Source organism: Phoenix dactylifera, chromosome 11, assembly GCF_009389715.1.
Source record: "Phoenix dactylifera cultivar Barhee BC4 chromosome 11, palm_55x_up_171113_PBpolish2nd_filt_p, whole genome shotgun sequence".
Taxonomy (NCBI): Eukaryota; Viridiplantae; Streptophyta; class Magnoliopsida; order Arecales; family Arecaceae; genus Phoenix; species Phoenix dactylifera.
Genome location: NC_052402.1, coordinates 16,577,974 through 16,597,594, shown reverse-complemented (window position 1 = coordinate 16,597,594; position 19,621 = coordinate 16,577,974). Strand labels below are relative to the sequence as shown.

Genomic DNA, 19,621 nt, shown 5'->3' with positions numbered 1-19,621 from the left:
CGGCCAAAGAAAGTTTTTGTGATGATTTCAGCTGGAGGAGAACAGTAACCCTTGGAGCTTAGTAGGTGGTAATTGTTTTTACGTGGAAGTGATCGAGACCATCGGACCGAATCAAGAGGAGGAAAACTGCCCACGCTTTCAGTATTTAATGCGTCATGATGCGTTCGGAAGATAAACGAGCGTGACGTTAGAAGGAAGGTGACTGCACCGCAAGGGGTTGAAACGGGGCGAGAAAAGGCAGCGACGAAGCCGAGACAAAGGCGAAAACACCGTCGCGTGCCTATTTCTCATCCCCTCCGGTTTTACCAAAAAGCCCTGCTCTTTTATTTTTTCCGCTCGCTTCGATTCCTTCTGCCTCTCCCAAATCCCTCCGCAAACCCCCATCTTCCTCTCTTCGCTCTCTCTGTCTCCTCTCATGATTAGAAGAAGAAATCACGGCGTCTGCGCCTCTCCCCCTCTCTCTCCTCGGGAGTTTTTCTAGGGTTTGGTCTCGCCGTCCCTCGGGCTTCGTCTTCTTCTCGTCTCCATGGCGTCGTCTTCGTCGACGTCGTCTTCGGCGGCGCCTAAGATCTGCTTCAACTCCCACTGCAAGGAGCCGAAATCGGAGGGCCCTCGGAGGAAGGCGTGGCGACTTCGCTCCGGCGAGTTCGCCGACCTCTGCGACCGCTGCTCGTATGCTATCCCTCTCTCTCTCGTGCTTTTCTCCTTTTTACGTGTTTTGTTTTTCCCACGTACAAATCGTCCTACGAGTTGATTTCTGCGTTCGATCTTGTCGGGCTTTCTTGATTTGCTGTTTGCTGCTTTTCCAAATGGGTTTCTGCTGTAACGGTCCACTGGAAGCATTGGGTGGTTTGTAAAATTTCGTTTCTTGATTCGTTTTTCGGTCGGTTCCGAGGTTTATCAAGGGTTTGCGGATTGTTTTATGACGTGCTCAAGTTGGAGTTCTCTTGTTACGAATAGGCTTTGATTTTTCACCGATTTGACTCTCGGTTGAAATCACTTGCTTTCTTTGTGTTCTTCTTTGTTTGCTACTGCATGTTTTTGGATCTGATTGACTTTGAAGTGAGTGAGTTTCAAAGATATAGTATGATGCAAAAGGTGAATTTTTTCTTCTTCAACTGCCACGTGGAACGTGGAAATTTTATAGAGAATCACGTATTATGAAACGAGGACGTGAATCTGGTTCATATTCTGCTCTGCTGTTCTTCTCGTTCAGTGATTCCCCTGCAACGTTATCTCTTTTCTATTCTATGTCTGTCTTTAGTTGCGCGTATGAGAAAGGAAGCTTCTGTGAAACCTTTCACTCGGACTCTGCTGGCTGGAGGAACTGCGAGACCTGTGGAAAGGTTAGAGGATAACTTGACGTGACTCTTTTAATAAATCGTCCCGATTCTGTCAATCTGACATGTGGATGCATGGAAATTCTTATGTAATGAATATGAAACGAAGAGTGTAGGGGTGGTTATTTAAGTGATTTATGTACTAATTGGGATGCCATTTTGCAGAGGGTGCATTGCGGATGCATAGTATCAGCCTCTGCTTACGTGCTTCTTGATGCTGGAGGAATTGAGTGCTTTGCATGTGCGAGAAAATCTGTTGTAATGGTAAGCAATTAACCCGATGTCCTTCACATTATTGTAGGATTAACCCTCCAAGTCATTTTATTTGTATGCATTGAGGACATGCTGCGGCTGTTCTTCTTCAATGCCCTGATGACTACAGGAATTGTTTATACTGCATCGAACCATGTTCTAGTGACTTTAACACTAGTTAAAACTAACTAATTTATTCCTTTAGAATTTGTTAGGTCTGTAGTTACTGGCACTAACAGTATGCTGGGCCCGCCATATGAATGTATATCTACTCTTGTTTTCTGTTGACTTTATGCGTCTTTTCACCCAACTCTAATGCGATCCGTTTTTTTGGTCCCCTCCATTTCTCAACCTTCAACCATTGAACCCATCCTATGGCTACTAAGTGCATATGTAAGAAACACCAAAACGTTTGCAATTTATATATTTTAGTGCATAGTTCTCATACTGAATGGCCCATCACGTTTCTTTTTTTCATTAATAGGATTGAAGTTAAAGGTCTGTCTTGATAGGACTTTGTATTCGTTGTATGTGTATGTGAGAGAGATATAGAGTGACAGAGAGTCACAAATGATATAAATATATAGGCACATGTAACACCAGGTGACTGAACTAGATCCTAAGTTTGTGTACTCTGGGGAGTGGTGAACTCCCCATGGTCTTCATACAATTAAGACTGTTGCCATGTGGGAGGCATCTAATGTGTTTGGGTGGCCACTAGGGAGTGCTAGATTTGGGGTAATGCTTCTTACTATCAGTAAGGAAAGACTGATAGGTGAAGCTCTTTGGTGATGGTTATTGTGCAGAGGATGATGATGCTCAAAAGGTGAAGCTGCTGAGTTAGGAACGCCAGCAGACAAGAATAACTGTTTTGAGTTTGTTGTCATATTACTTTAAGAATCAGACTTGCATTCAAGTATAAATATTTGTATTTTCTAGAGTCAAGACTTATGATGACTCTGCTGTTGGATTCATGCAACATTGTTTCTGTAAGCAAATGCTCATATGTTAATTTCCCTTTAAGATAGCTTTGTCATCTTACCTGTAAAACATCTACAGTCTTTCCTTGATTAAGAAATGCTAACTACTTTTATGGTGTTTGAAAATTTTTAAATCCATCAAGCCTTCTATCAACTTTTTATGCATGATTTGACTGAATAAATCCTAATTTATCCTATTCTGTTTTTTTTTACAAATACTATTCTCCAGTCTATCTAATTTACAGTTAAATCATTTCAATGGCAGCTATCAAAATTTCTTGCATTCAATTTTAGTATTTCTTGCTGCCTTTAATCTTACTTTTGTTGGATGCTCGTGAATCCTCAGACACCTAATCAGATGTGGCCGTCTCCTTTGGTCATGCCCCCACAATTATCCAAGAGGAAAGATTTTCCTATTAAAAGCTGGAAACAAATGACCGGTCCATTTCCTGGACAGTGGCGTCAATCGCCCCATATTTGGAACACTTCTAGTATCCAGTCTGATTTGCATCAACGGTTGTCGTATGAATTTGACAGGCCAAATAACACAGAAAGAATGATTTCTGGGGGACGCAGTTCTATTACAGCACAAGAGAAGAAATTTGAAGATCTGCCTGAGAAAATAGGCTCTAGCAGCCTTAATCATGTTGCTCGAGACAGATTTGCTAATGGAAACAGTGGTCCGGATCCTGTTTCTGCATTTAGTACTTATCAAAGAGAGGAAGGAAATGCTGATGGTCTTCAGGATCCTGGCCACCTTGTCAGAGATAATGATCCTATGTCTACAAGAAAAGGAGGGATTCTAGACCCTTGTTCAACCAGCTCTGTTGATTCGCTCCCATCATCCACTTTAAAGGAAGACCCGTCGTCTCTGCTGATTGGCTTGGCTGCGCCATTTCCACCACCAAATGGTGCAAAGGATCTATCCAGGGTTTCAACGACTCAGCCACAAAGGCAAATGGCTCCTCAATCGTCGAAACAATTTTACCCACACAACGGAATTGATGGTGAACTACAAGCTCAAATGCGCAATGGAAGGCCTCGAGTGGATGCCCGAGCACGAACACAGTTACTTCCTCGTTATTGGCCTAGGATAACAGATCAAGAGCTACAACAAATATCTGGAGAGTATCCAATACCCCATCGTCATTTCATTGCATTTTTGATGTGCCGTTTTTTTAAACATTGCGTTAAACATTTCCACCCAGCTAGGGACAAGTTTATTGTTAATTTGTGACGATATTTCTGCCACCTTTCTATTTAAGGGAAGCTTATCCTTAACCTTGATTTAAGTTCAAACTCTGTCATTACTCCATTATTTGAAAAGATGTTGAGTGCTAGCGATGCTGGAAGGATTGGTCGTCTAGTGCTGCCCAAAAAATGTGCTGAAGTGAGTCTTTTAAGCATTCTTTTTTGCCATCATGGTTACGAACAAAGATTTCTTACGCAGGTGCTCTTGTTCTATGTTATGATTGGATTTTGTTGGCATCATTAAAGATAACAAGCTAAATATTTTCTATATTAAATTTGATTTAACTATGATGCAGTAACTATGTTAATTTGTTATATGCCTTATTTTTCCTTCTATACTCTGGCTGTGAAGCACTTGGACTGTTTGCTTTCCATGTTACTTGTTAATGATTGATGTATGGCTGCTGTTTTATGATTTTGTTGTAATGGTGAAAACAAGTTCTATTCATTTTACTTTCTTAATCCCTTTCTGGACACTTCTAATAAATTGTTATGCTCCTACATTGTCATTCTTAAGAATTGCCGTCCATAGCTATGTCCCGTAGATTTGGAGAAAGTGTGATAGTTTGACCATCATCATTGCCGTCCAATGTTTTGGATGTTCTTTATCTCTTTATTCTGTATTTACTATAATTCCTTTTGGCTGTTCCCTTCTTTGTTGTGGACCTTCTCCTAACTATTTGAGTCTAACTTGAGATGCGGTTTGAAACTGATCGATGGGCATTTGGACTAAGCTGCAATCCTTTGTTTATCTTTTACTCTTCAACATGATGCATATGGTTGTATGGCAAGCATGATCGAGAAAAATGGAAAAAATGATGAATATTTTAAAAGATGCAACTTTATAAGGTTACAGATCAAGAAATCATCAGCAAATGAAAACTGTAATTCTGAATTTCATATCCGAGGACTATGTTAAGGTAGACTGTATTAAGGTCAACCTTTAAAGTGGCTTATTGACTACAGCTTGTGAAGTTGGATGCCACAATTCTGCATTGCAAATTAGAGTTAACTGACATGCTAAATATAACTTTTAACTAAACCGTTGAACCTGCTATCAGAGTAGATCATTTCACATATATACACCAGTGGTCCTTTTTTAGTATATATTTTTTACATTTGTGATGCACTATGATTTGATTGAAAGGTACCAAATTTGCAGTAGCATACCAATTACCCTTCCTTTTTGACTTTTATGCTATAGCTCCATCCATTCTGTTAGATTTTTGTTTCAAATATTTTTTATAGATTTGATTGTTCAAAAATGGTAATTTGTCTTCAGTACTTCTCCATACATTTCTTGTTCGGAAGGACCTAATCGTAAAGTGTATAATAAGCCATATTGAATATGAATAAGTTCAGATCAACTCATTTTAATAATTTGCTGTCTGTACTAAAAAGAACTCTTTCCTTCTCAATTAACTATTAAACTTATGGAAATCTGTAATATCTTGTCGAATGATGCCACAAATGTTTTGATTGGCTATCATGAACAGGCATACTTCCCTACAATCTCTCAGCCAGAAGGACTCCCTTTAAAAGTTCAGGATGCCAGTGGCAAGGAGTGGGTATTTCAGTTTCGTTTCTGGCCGAATAATAACAGCAGGATGTATGTTTTGGAGGGGGTTACACCTTGTATCCAGTCAATGCAATTACAAGCAGGTGACACAGGTATCTTTCCAGCATCCGTGGAGGAATTTGGATTTGTTCTCTGAAAGTTTCAGATTTGCGTATTCTGTTCTTTCTGTAGGCATGTTTTTTCATGTTATCTCAATTGATCATTTTTATGGAACTTCTATAATCAGATTATCTTTTATTCTGGACTACAGTAGAAATAGAATAGAGAAGTAAGATACTTAAGTTGTTAATACATTCATGTCAGGCTTCATTATAGCCTTGTGGAAAGTGTTATACTGTTTTACTTTTTATCGTTTTTCATGATTTACACATGCAGTCCTGGTGGCAGGAGAAGGCTGTGTATTATGCTTATATTCTCTCCTCATATGTTTGCTCGTGTGGCAGTATAGTTAAAAATATTTTCTCAACTAATGGTTAAATCCATGTTGATCACACTTATTGATATTGCTTAACCATTAGTTGAATTTGTTTACAAGCTTGCACATATTTGAGAGGCACAGATGGAGACAGTTAGGAATGCCTAACCAAGTTCATTATCTTTTACCTTTTTCATGTAAGACAGTAATGCAATGGTTTCAGTTGAAACTAAGAATTTGTGTTTCTGCAGTGACATTTAGTCGGATAGATCCAGAAGGGAGGTTGGTCATGGGATTCAGAAAGGCTTCTAATGCCTCTGCTGAACAGGTTTGCGATTAAAAATTGCAAAAGATTTTAATATAAGATGTTTTCAAATAAAAGAGAATGTAATTTAGGCAGCTTTTATCCTCCTCTTATACTAGCTCTAAAAGCTTTGTGCATTGTTGGAGCAATCATATGACTTTGTTATTTATTTTTAATATGTGGTGCCTACTTATGGGTGTTATACTGGATCTTCTATGTTCATGCTTTAATGAATGGATACATATATAGAAATCTGGAGCAATGCGTTTAAAACACACTTCCAGAATTGCATCATGATGTTTAAAATTATCAAAGCACATCTTTATGTTAATGACATTCATTAGGTAATAGGGATAGCTGGAGCCATTTCTTTCTTGTTAGTCCGTTCTCTGTAATCTCCTGATTTCTTTTAAAGCCACATGTATGATATCTGAATTTGAGAAAATTTAGCTGGAACCAGTTGGTTTTAAATGATCACTTGGGTCAAAGGTGCAGTAGGTGTTCTTAAATAAAAGTTAATATATTTATTCTGTTAAAACTTTATCTTTGTTGCTTCTTTGTCTGTTTTCTATTATAAGAGGAAAATAAAAAAGAAAATATCACCTCTTTATTCACAGCTGCTTGGAAAGTGGTCAAGGAACACACTGAAAGAACTGAAGTTTGTCTTTTACATTTTAGAAATTTTATTTTCCTTTTTCATATTTATTGCCAGGACACTCAATCAGGTAAAGCTGGCAATGGTTTCTCCACTTCTACAGAGGGTAATAGCAAAAATTCAGCAGGGGATTCCAATGCAAATCTGCTTCTTCGACCTCTTAAAGGCAGTGCAGAATCAAGGAACTCAATAAACACAGCAGATCAAGGAACCTGGTCTAAATTTGACAAATCAGGATTTATCCAAAAAGATGGGCCTGCTGCCAGATCTTTACAGGGCCCTAGTAAGAGGAAAGGTAGCACTCTTGGTTCGAAGAGTAAACGCCTTCGTATTGAAAATGAGGACTCCATGGAGTTGAAGATAACATGGGAGGAAGCTCAAGAGCTGCTCCGACCACCTCCTAATCATGTCCCTACTACCATTGTCATTGAAGGTCATGAAATTGAGGAATATGAGGTATGCTAGTTGAGGATTCTCACTTCAATCTTTTTGGTAGTTTTTGAGATGTGTGCAGGCCTTCTATCTACTAGAATGTATTCTTTTCAACTGTTATATTTTTCCTACTCGTGGGTAGTTGACAGGTGAGCCTATTTATGGGGGGTGGCTGAGCCTTTTTGTTCTTCTCAATTTACTCTTTGTTCATTTTGAATCAAGTGCATCATTGGCCAATTGATCATCCCTTATCTCTATTTTCGGGCCTTGTATCTTTTCTTTGTCCAGTATATATTACCATTTTAAAAAGAAAGTATCTCTGTCTTCTTTATGTTTTGTAGTTATTCCTAAACTAACTTTTGTTATTGATTTTGTTGTAAATTCTCATAAAAGTTATGCCAAATGCCAATACGCATGAGTATGTGGTAATTTTATGTCCATGCTCTCATACTATTATCTATGGAACATGGGTATAATTTTTTGAATTCACCCCAGGAGAATTACATAGCATGTTCTTGGCTGCATGTATTTGTCACTGCAGAAGATTTAATCTAATATTCTCTTCAGGTGTTTGGTGTGTTGTAATCCATTTCTAGTAAATGATTTCGTACAATCCAATCCGGTAATTATGTACAAAGCAAGAGTTCGTGGGTGCTTAATGTTAGATAGGATGGTGGTGTAGACAGGAAGGGGAGAAGGGAGGTGGCTCTGACTGATGTGTGAGTGGGGGGAGGGGGTTCATAACCGCTCTTTCTACCGGTACTAACGTACCGAAATGGTTTAAAAATGAATAGTTGGTAATTTATCTGATATAGAACACTCATATCGATAAAATGATTTGAACCATTTATTAAAAAAATGGGCATCTTGCTATTTTTTTTCCAATGCCGAATCGACGACCTACGTAAAAAAAAAAAGGAATTTTTGGATTTGAAGAAAAAAAGTAAATAAAAAAAAAATATAGAAATAAATTAAAAATTTAAATTAAATAAAGAACAAATACAAATAAAGAAAGAATCAATCCAACATGTTGAACCATTTCGACCTGACGTCGGTTCCGTTTAATATGGCCAAACTGTCCGGTTCAGGTCGGTTCGTCAATCATTGGTTGAGTAATTCTAGTCTGTTTTTTTCCGAGGCCTTTATCTTATTTTGGTGCTCGAAATATTTAAGTAAAACCAGATCTTGAAATATAGCACCAAGCAAAACCAAGTGATGACTTATGATTACTTTTAGAATTGATGCACCATTCCTTTGTTGGTTTATTTACTTTTTTCTAATGCATCTTATATAAAAATCATGGAAGAGAATCCAAATTTCTGCAAGGATTGACAATAAATGCTTGGGGGCCCTACTTATGGTGTGAACCTTCCATGGGAAGCCAGGAATTGGCCCCTATATCACTTGTTTTGATTATTCCCTTTTATCAACCCAAGTGTTGATTTTGATAATTCTACCAGAGTAGATGTCAATTCATTGATGTGGGTCATACCCTTCCTGAATATTTTGGTGTCTTTATTTTTTATGTAAGTTATTATAATTTTATTTTCATAGTGCTTATGCTTCTTAGGGACTTAATAAGTTTCAGTTACTAGATATCACACATGAAGTACCTTCATTTTTCTTTACTTAGAAAGCCAAGTTGCTAGGAGATATAGAACACAAGAAGCTCATATGCCACCACAGTTAAGGATTTTTTTTTAATCTTTTTTAAATTCTACGTAGAAGAGGTTAAGGATGATAATTATCCCAAGAGTTGACTAGGTCGCCTCTTATGTGGCTCAGCACTATGGAGGTTGCTTGTGGGACGGCTACGAGCCTACTCCTTTTCCCTTCCGTCATGTTTTATCTTCTGATTTCCTTGGATGTATTCATACCAGAGTTGTATGATCTATCCATCTCATCCAAAAAAAAATCACCTTGTTTGTCCACATGGGCAAGTGATCAGTTTGCCTGTTTTGTTTGTATTATATCATGCACCATTCTGTTGTTCTGGAAACTTTAGGTTTCCATTGAATGCCTTTCATGATATTTCTGTTACTTCAAGAGGTATGCAAGCTGCCTTTGATTAATGATATTGCTGATGCTTCAAGAGGTATGAAAGCTGCCTTTGATTAAGGTGATAACTTATGCTACATCTTTCTGACCGCTATTTCTATGTCAGCTATCTTGCCCACCTTTTTGCTACTGATTTCACCATGATTGTAGACCTGTTCTTTTGGGCTCCATGCTAGCTTTTGACTTCATGCCAAAGGAGTAATGGCTATCCAGCTTTACTTGTGTTGCCATTAAAGTTCTCATTAATGTGTATATTCCTTTCTGGGCTTTCCGCCTTAGTTTGGGCATTAAGTTTGAGGGATCAAGGAAGATAGGTACTCATACATAACAGGGGAATGGTGATTAAGAGATCCAATGCATGGCATATCAGTGAGAATGCATCTGAGATCTCAATCGACGCTTGATTTGAATCCCTATAGTTTCATAAGTTGATTGCTTATATTATAGGTTAATAGGTAATGAGTATCTAACTTTGATTTGGTTGTCTTTAACAGGAAGCACCAGTACTTGGAAAGCGTACATACTTTACCACAAATCAAGCTGGGTAACCTTCTCGAGCCTCTAAGCCTAGAAATTTTTTAGTTTTTCATGCTGACATTTACTCTATGCGGTTGCATTTGCTAACCTAGAAACTTTTTGAATATGAACTGACACATTTGTTTCTTGATGGCTTTAAGTTGCATGGACATGCAAATCTGATTACTGTTTATTTGGATAAGGAAGTCCCCTTTACTATCTTGGCTTATATATTAACTTTGATCACGTTATAAGTTGCTACATTGGTGATTAGGGTTTTGGAGATGGTTGAAAGATTTAAAGGTGAAACCATGATTTGGTGTATTGGACTATACCACCCTGTATTAGGCATCTAATATTGGTAGCAAACTGATATTTGGTATGTGGAGCATGCCAATTGTTGATGCCATGAACTAACCCGTACCAACATTGTACTAGCATGGTACAGACATGGGTATCGAAACTGGTATAGTGAAACATGGGTGAAATTATGATTTACATGGCAAGATATATCTTTGTATGATAAACAAGATGGCAAGAACCCTAAAGATACAACATAATAAAAAAGTCCTGTCAAAATCCCCTCTGCTAAATAATTGGCTTCTCTCAAGGAAATGAGTCTCCAGCAAAACATTGTTAGTCTTATTGAAGTTGTGTTGTTGGGAAGGTGGTGTTACTAAAGGGGTCAAGGGTTGGTACATAATGAGCCATCTCTAGCATGCTTATGGTACTCTAATTATTTGTTGGGAAGACCAGACTTGAAGTGTAAAATGTAAAGGATAGTAACATTCTCTCAAATAATTAGGCAAGAGATTTTATGCATATCAATCCTGAGAAATATATCTAGAGAGGATTACAAGTTATACAGGTCGCTGGGTGGAGAGATTTCCATTAAGCATCTTGGTAGGAGGCTTGACTAGGATCCCCATAGTGAAATAATTATTTAGTGGTGCAGGAGCAAATGCGATCTCTTTTTGTGTGGCATGGTCCCATTTCCTTGAAGTTCTTTTGTTTAGGCATCTTATTTATTACTCGTCCCCTTTTTAGACCCATGACAAGATTATTAGTTATGATTCAATATTAGAAGACTTGTTTTAGAAGTTGAGTTTGTGGATGAGGGCATTTATGACCTAGTCATAAATTGTAGGCTGGAGGCAGAGGAGAAGCATATTTAGGCAAGGGAATTGGCAAGAAGAATGGAGCTTTGGTAGCAAAATCACTTTGGAGCTACGCCTCCTTTCCATTTCCAGCTGACACATCTAGGACAAGGTGAGATAGAGGATCAACTAGTAAATCTTTCAAGTTTCTTCTTCAAGAATGAGGTAACAGAGAGTGGGTTGTTTTGTGGTAGTCATTTGGCTTGGGATAAGTGGAAGAACATAATAAGATACTTGAGAACTGTTTGGCACAGCCCACTTTTGAAGGTTCCTAGTCATCTTTTGCCAATCAGTAAGGGCCTGCACTTGAGATTGTTTTTAGGTGAGGATATGAAGCAATCTGATACCTTGAGAGGGAATGTTTACAATATCATAGTTGAGAATCATGCAATCTTGATACTTCTTTGAGTTTGCCTTCCCATGCCTAAGAATATTTTATGTTAGGATCTAAATTGAGATAAAAAAGAGGGCTTTTTGTGACTCTTGCCTCTACAAATATTAGTTTCTGTAACCTCTTTTTGCACCTTATAATATTTTGGAAGTCTTTCTACACTGCTTTTAGAAGCCTAGTGCTCTTTAAGTTAGATACTTTTGATTTAGGTGGTTTTGAGAGAATTCCAAGTTGTGGTTACCTCAAGGTCTGTCAGAAATGATGATTTTGTATTATGTTTGTAAACCTTCTCTTTATAATTGCTCTAGACATATCTCATTTATTGGTGTTTAAACTATAATGGGTTTTGGAAGGCATTTTGGTTTGTATCTTGACTTGGTGAAACAGACAAATTAGTTAAAGATAAGTACTGGGGAGTGAAGCAACTGCACATGATTTCTGTCATATTTACACTGATCTCATCATTAGCATTCTTTATTGTATAAATGCGAAAAAGCTAAAGGCAATTTTGGTGCTATAAGCTGATTTTGTTTCTCTAATTTCCATGAATTCAACTCGTTGTTGTTTGCCAAAAAAATATCATTGCAGCTTCCCATGAAAGTTCAATGCATTATAATTTTATGTGAGGTTGCTAGGGGCCATTAACCATCCCAAGCTATATTTCAGCTATATCCTCTACAAATATGAATAGCCACAAGACAATGTTTCTACTAAAGATTTTATCATAGACATGGTCAATGTCTCTTTTCCTTATTTCTTTGGGGTTTCTCATCATTTGGCCTTACAAACTAACTACTTGACACCATACTTCACTTCCTCATCCAGGAGCAAGCATCAATAGTGACAGCACTACCCATGCAAGCATGTGCAGAAATACACCTATCAACCTTCTCCTTGTATGTTTATTCTATGCATTAGATGAATCTCTGTATATGATGATGTATCTTACTTTCACTCTGGCCTATGCCTAAGAGAAACAAAGTTCCCTATATACCTTGTTATTTTTCCTCTGCATCCAGACTGATACAAAGTCTTGGGGGAATCTAGAAGGATTGCTCCCTTGTTGCATGACCTTAAATTGCAACTGTAGTAAGATAGATATCCATACCCCCAACCAGCCTTCTAGCTTTCGTGCCATACTCCTCTCTTGTCTAAAGTTGCTCCGGTAGGAAGTCAAAAATTAGTTTTTAGAGGTTCGACCCTAGTTGGCAGCAGATCTGAAAACATACTCAGTCCTTCTAAGGGGATTTTTTTTTTTTTAATTTTTATGCTCCATAGATGGACCTTTTTTAATGGGAAAAAAAGGCTTGATTGATGACAACAACGATGATATGATTGTTGCCACCAAAATCCAGCCCGATTGCTAGGCACTGGGCTGACGAGGTTGGCAAATGCTAATGAGGTTGGTGGAGATGCTGACTGAATCGACAAGGTTGGTCCTCGCTCCTGTCTGGCCTCTTAGCTGAAGAGGGTGATCTGGTTGGTGGTGGTTGTGTTTGGAGGACTCTGATGCCAACTGTCCAATCTGAAACAAGAAAGAGAAGTCCACTTGCCGGAGTTTGTCCAATGGGGGACCCTCCTATTCCTAAGTCAGGTAGGAATTTTAGAGAAATAATGGAGATCCAAGAGTGGCAAAGTGGGTCAAGAGAATGTATTTGGAGGTCCCCCCCGGGCGTAGTTTATATAGGCGAGGGTCAGCATCCATTACCAAGTAAGGCAGATGCATGCCCTAATTGCTTGGTAACAACTCGAGCACCATGCTAGCGCATTATGCCTGCACGTTGTGCCTACATGTTGTGCACGTGGAGATTAACTGTACATGATCGTGGGCTGAGCTGTAATGGCCGCTAGTTGGAGGGGATTTGAATATTTTTTTGCCCTCATAATGTAAGCCATGCGGCAAACTCCTATTGTTCATCCTGCTACATCAGTTAGGGTCGGTTCTGAGGCATATCAATGATGATGATATTTGATAAACATAAGGATGATTGTGTTCAAGGTGAATAGCCCTTTTTGCATTATTTTATAGTCATACTTAACTGCTTGCACTCCATGTTACCTAGATACTTGCATCTGGCTCCAAAAATCCATGTTGGACACATCCATGTCAGATACTTATCAGACACTTGTTTTATGGTTGTCACTTTTAAAGATTGGTGGAGAGTTGAACTCTTCTAGCAATGAGTTTGACCGTCCATTTTCATGTTAGAAGCGAGTATTCTTTTTTTTAGTGATTAGCCGGGGATGTAGGCGTTGAAATAACTCTGAAAAATGTTATTTTTCTTATATTCTTAATTGGAAAGCTTGAGTGAGAAAATGTATATTGAAGGACCTTAACAAATAATATCTTCTTAATATGTATTATTAATGTTTAAACAAAGAATATAAAACAGATAATATATATTTCAGGTATATCTATAATTTATCCTACATATCTCTGTATCTCCTTTTTTCGCTTTTACCAAGTTGGACATTTGGATACACGGCTGAATTCAATTCTCATATCTATGTCCATGCAATGCTACTTGCACTATGCAACAAACTACAATAAATTTTTAGATTTAGTGAATTCTGCTCTTTGAATTTACAGACTTATGTGATATGTCCTTTTTTGTTTAATTAGAATTTAAAAGTAACAGAGGATAGCAAGTGTATTTGTAATTGCATTGTAGCAGTCGTTCTGCATTCTCCCACTATAAAATGCTACTATATTGATGTTATTGTGCTATTCCTTTTGTAGATGAGAGAGGAAGATATTTTACTTAGCTATCAATGACATAATTATTTAATAGGAAAACCACTTCTCTTGCAAAGGGATGCTTGATCCACATTTTCGGTGTTTTTTGATCTACATGCTGCAAAATTGCTCTTGTTATCATTTCATGACCAATTAGGGCAGTATTTATGCACTTATATTTCTGCTAATTAAATGCAAATATCATGCTTTGCCACAACCAGTGATAATTATCAATGGGCTCAGTGCGAGGATTGTTCTAAGTGGCGCAAACTGCCTGTTGATGCACTTCTGCCTTTCAGATGGACCTGTTCCGATAACAAGTGGGATCCTGACAGGTGATATGGAATTCTTTCAGCTCTCAAACAAGAGTGTTACTGACAATGTCCATTCCAATGTATACATAACAAGTTGGCATTCTATTGTTTGCAACTGTTAAATGCATCCAAACATGGATTAGTGAATTAAAGTATTATATTTCCCTGTGGTTTAATATCTAATATAGGCTGTATTTGTGGAGTAATTATTACGAAGAGTTTGCATGGTTATCTATGCAACACCAGATGATTCATTATTTGCTTCTATTTACAAGTCAATCACCAACAGGCACTGGATTGTGTTACTTTTCTTTTGCATTTAATTCGCGATTGAGTGTGGTATAAGGGCAGTGGTGATTTACTTTAGAAAAAAGCTGATCATAGATCATTAGCTTCCACATAAGTTCTTCCATGACCTATTTTTATAAGATGGTAATTTGGTGTTGTATATGCTTGCAAGCAAGAGAAAAGAGACAGGATAACTTTTTTCTGTGAAGAAAGTTCCCATTTAGTTACATTATTTTCGTCTAAAAAATGACAAGCATATTTTTCTTTAACGATATTTGACTATAATGTCAAGGTTTTCTTAACATTACTAACTGAACGCTGGTTGTGTATGCCACATATTGATGCATGGAACTGCACCTGTCCATACTGTGAGAAGCAAAAGGTTGGATCCTATGTTCTATATGGGCTGATTTGGAGAAGGGATTCACTCTGTCAAATCTACCTTGAGGAGGGATAAACAAAAAGATTTTGCAGTGCCTATTAAGTAATTTTTTGTTATTTCTTGCAGTGCAAACTCTATTGAAACTACTTATAGGGATTTCAAATCTGTTACACCCAATTTGATCTTGACCATTGATTAACTTTAATGAAAGTCTAGTTATCTACAGAGAGGAATACTCCTTTTAGCATGCGCAATAGACTCATGAAATACATCATTCTAAATTCCAGGATGCATACCATAGACAGTGAGGAAATCTCTTTAAATACTACTATATGTTTTTATGCGTTTTGTCTGCAGTTTACTTTTGCTCTAAATTATATTTCCTCTCTCTTCTTTTACAGGTCTTCATGTTCATCTGCACAAGAATTAAGTCTGGATCAACTAGCGGATTTGATTCCTATTAAAACTGGTATGGAGAGCTTTAGTCTGACAAGTTCTTGGCCATGCTAGTATCTCTTGTTTTAATGCATGCATAAACTATATGCTTATTATTCACTGCAAGGTTTGCAAACAACTGGCTCAGGGAGGGCGGTTTTTTTTTGTGTGTGTTGGGGTGTGGGGGGGGGGGGGGGGGGGGGGGGGGGGGGGGGGGGGGGGGGGGGGGGGGGTGTGGGGTGGGGTTGGGAAGATTTAGCTACGACACCCAAATTATCTAAATGCTTTCATTTATTCACATCACTTCAAAGAGAAAGAGCATTCTTGTAATTCAACCAAGGCATTACGTGCACCAGAAGTGTCCATATCATGAGCTAATGATGACATATTTGATGCCCTGGTTAAGTACAAAAATACCGTCATCCCTTTTGATTGCATGGGAATGAAGGTAGGATAATGAGGTAATTTATGCGGGTTGCGTAAGCCTCTTTTATGATCCCTGTTTGTATTGTAAGCCTAACTGATATATACAGACGCATACACATAAACACATTTAAATGTATTATAGCCTGTTGTTGCCTAGTTCTGCAGAAGATTGTCCGTTCTTGATGCATACAGGTTTCCAGGGAACGCAGTACCTCCAAAATTTATTACATACTTAGAAATGCTGAAAAATAAACAACTTTGATGTTTTAAAGATTCAAAGAAGTTTGAATTTTTAGACCTCCTTTCTTTCCTTTCCTTTTCTTTCATTTTTTTTGTGAGAGATATTGTGTGTTTGCCACCACCCCAAGTTCAACTCAAAACCTGTTTGCCAAGGAGAGGGGTGCCAACCAGCTGAAATAAGTCTGTTTGGCATGCCATATTTTTGATCTAATCATTGGCCTTTAATTTATTTTGGTGATTCGCAGGTGCTCCTAAGAGGTCCAAGGTTAAAGTAGAAGCTGACAACATCGAAGTTTCGGACGGGCTTGACACCCTTGCTAACCTTGCTATTCTTGGTGAGGGAGAAGCCATACCCACTTCCTCTCAACCTACGACGAAGCATCCACGCCACCGGCCTGGTTGTACCTGCATCGTATGCATCCAGCCACCAAGCGGCAAGGGCCCCAAGCACAAGCAGACATGCACATGCAATGTGTGTCTCACTGTCAAACGTCGTTTCAGAACGCTCATGCTAAGACGTGAGAAGCGTCAGTCCGAGAGGGAAGCTGAGACCGCTCGCAAACAGCAGCAGCACATCCAATCACCAGACACGTTGCCTACCTTGGGGAATGATCCATCATCAGCTGGTCCTAGCATCAAGAGTTCTCCTCAGAAAGTTGTGGTGAGTGATGATGGGGTGGTTGAGGAGGGATCTGAGCATACGAAAACGTCACCTTCTCCTTTGAAGGCCCAGATTGATTTGAACATTCAGCCGGAGCGGGAGGAAGAACCATCGCCAAAATCAGATGCTGGTGGGATGATGAGGCTCCTAAGAGATGCTGCATCTTAGTCCTTTTTATGATAGTTGAAATAGGAGAGGTTAGTGAGCTTGGTCAGAATGGAAGGTAATATGACTTGGATCATGGCGCAGTGTAAACTTGATGGTGGCCCTCACAATCTGGACCACAGGTTCCGGATTCATGCTTTTTTACTAACTGGGCACTGGTGAAAAGATAAGTAGGCGCCCTTCATTTTTTTTGAGCGGGCGTTGCTTATCAAATCTCACCATTATTCTGCTCATCAAAGCCATTGCCACCATAGCTTTGTTCAAACCATCCTCCAATTCAGGCCAAAGAGCCATGTGTGTATATGTTAAGCTCTATAAGTTGGTCAGGACGCTGATCCTGAGACATACATTTTCTTTTCCCTCATTTTGTGGTTTCTTGTCTTGACAGCAGAGGAATATGATTAGCTAATTCGAGAAGTTCTTTACCTCAGCCTGCAAGGTTGATGGTAACTCCAGATGCCAGTTCGCAGATAGAAATGGAATTTGTAACAATGAGGGATGAGTTACCCGATGGGTGTTTACAGTGCTCATAGGTGAACCTTACAAGGATTGTAGCCTTGCAACATTGTTGTCTCCTTTTTATTGACTTTATTATGTGCAAGTATTTTGTGTATTTACATTAGCCTTTGATCTGTGTATGTAATGGATCTTGGTAACAGCTTTGAGATCTGGTGATTCACAGGTGCCAGTGCCGTTAAGGTAAGAAATACATGACCCGGTTCATCAGATGGATTGTATTCTATTTAATGATTAGGTTTGCATCAAATGTGTGGCCCTGGGCTAGGGGAAATATTTATGCTTTCAAAGAAAGCAGTAAGAGGCAAGCGTAGAGCAGTGGGTGCTGTTATTTGTATATGAAGTATCAGTTGGGTGGCTCAAAGCCGGTGTTGGTATTGTTTCACTTTGTGAATGCTGACTGCTACACACAGTGCTTGACTTCCCTGTAACAATTGTCAACTTTTTTGTTTTTAACTTTTATTGTTGTAAAACATTTGGGTGTGATACTACGAACTGAAACTATAATGGACATAGATTAGCCAGCCATTCTCTGGGATTATATTCATAAAGGTTATGGAAAATAGATACATGAATTGATTTAGATTTAGGATGCGTTAATAGCTTTATTAATTCAAATAAATGCGCTGGCAGCAAACCATAAAAGGTATTTATAACTTTGCAACTGTTGCTTTGATAAATCATCATTTCATACATTGGCAGGGCGGCCATGAATGCGTTGTAAGAGGATTCAAGATCAAAGTGGAGCTGCCTCCCCTGACCTTGACTCTCCCCTCGAAGTCCAGCGGCAGGATCATGTTGTGCTTGAGGGAGTCCATGGCGGTGATGAAGTGCTGGACGCACTCGGCGGCGGAGGGGGCGCGGTGCTCGACGGTGGCGGGGACACCGGAGATGAGGAGGCGGTTGAGGGCGGCGTGGCGGTCCATCTTGTAGGCGTCGGCAAAGCGGTCGATGGAGGGGACCACGTCACGAAGGGAGAAGGAGAGGGTCTTAAGCTGGGCGATAAGCTGGAGGCACTCCAGCTTCTCCGTCGTCTTGATGATGGCGTAGATATCCGCGAAGCTGTCGAGCATCTCGCGTTCCCGCTTGTCGTTCCAAAGCTTCACCTCCATCGCGGCGGCGGCGGCGGCGATCGGGGGCGGACCGATCTCTCCGATGAGGATTATGGTTTGGAGGGGTTGGGAGGGTTCTGTTTTCGGAACGGTGCGCTCTCTTTCGAACGGAACGGTGGAGCTACAATTAGACAGCCTTATGGTTTAAGCGCCCCAAGGAATCTCCCGGACGGTGAAGCAACAAGGAGGAAGAAGCCGAGGAGGTGAGAGGAAGCTAGGATGGAAGAGAGGAGATGGTTGGACTTAGGGTCGGGCTCCAGCGAAACCTAAATGGGTCCGGGTTTGCCTTGTTGCTTTGGATATCCGATGAGTTAGAATAAGACGTAGTTTGGGAAAACTGTTGGCAGTAGAGCTTTTACAAGTAGAGCTGTTGGAAGTAGAGTTTTCTGAATTAGAGCTTTTATAAAAAGCTGTTTGCCGTTTCATAACTACATTTCTAAAGTACTATGGTACTTTAACATGTGTTTGGTAAACAAACTGAGAAAGTATTTTGTGATATTATTAGTATTATACAACATAGTATAATAACATATAATATATTAGTGTAAATACAATAAAATATGATATGTTAGTGTAAAATATAATATATTAGTGTAAATACAATATTTATAGTATAATACAATAATAAATGCAAAAAATATTATAATTATTAGAATAAATTAATTTTTCACCCTTTTGATGATCATTTATCTCTTTAACAAATTTTCTAGCTAGGCGATAAAATTAGTTAAATAATTACTAATATTTTTATTTATTTATTTATTTATTTAGATCAGATTATTTGCCACCCACTCATTTTTTTTATTTATTTTTTTATTGAGTTATTTATTTATTATTCTATTTCATTGAAATATATTTTTTTATTATCTTATCTATTTATTTATTTATGCATTTATTTATTTATTTATTTATTTTTTATTTTCTTTCCTTTTCTTTTTATTTTCTTCTCTTTTTTTCTTTCCTTTTCTTCTTCTTTTTTCTTTTCTTTTTTCTTCTCTTCTTCTCCTTCCTTCAT

At 38.6% G+C, this 19,621-nt stretch overlaps 2 protein-coding genes across 2 annotated transcripts; one reads left to right on the top strand and one right to left on the bottom strand.

Moving 5' to 3' along the window:
• Positions 1-318: 318 nt before the first annotated feature.
• LOC103714774 (B3 domain-containing protein Os07g0563300-like) lies at positions 319-17,591 on the top strand. The gene is made up of 12 exons (XM_039131771.1): positions 319-672; positions 1,265-1,346; positions 1,506-1,604; positions 2,919-3,700; positions 3,866-3,962; positions 5,320-5,494; positions 6,069-6,145; positions 6,834-7,232; positions 9,761-9,810; positions 14,289-14,402; positions 15,453-15,520; positions 16,398-17,591. Exons 1-12 carry the CDS (start codon positions 527-529, stop codon positions 16,979-16,981), a joined length of 2,673 nt encoding a protein of 890 aa, XP_038987699.1. The 5' UTR covers positions 319-526; the 3' UTR covers positions 16,982-17,591.
• Positions 17,158-19,024, bottom strand: LOC103697524 (vacuolar protein sorting-associated protein 28 homolog 1-like). The gene has a single exon (XM_026801273.2). The coding sequence runs from the start codon at positions 18,604-18,606 to the stop codon at positions 18,178-18,180; it is 429 nt and encodes a 142-aa protein (XP_026657074.1). The 5' UTR covers positions 18,607-19,024; the 3' UTR covers positions 17,158-18,177.
• Positions 19,025-19,621: the final 597 nt, after the last annotated feature.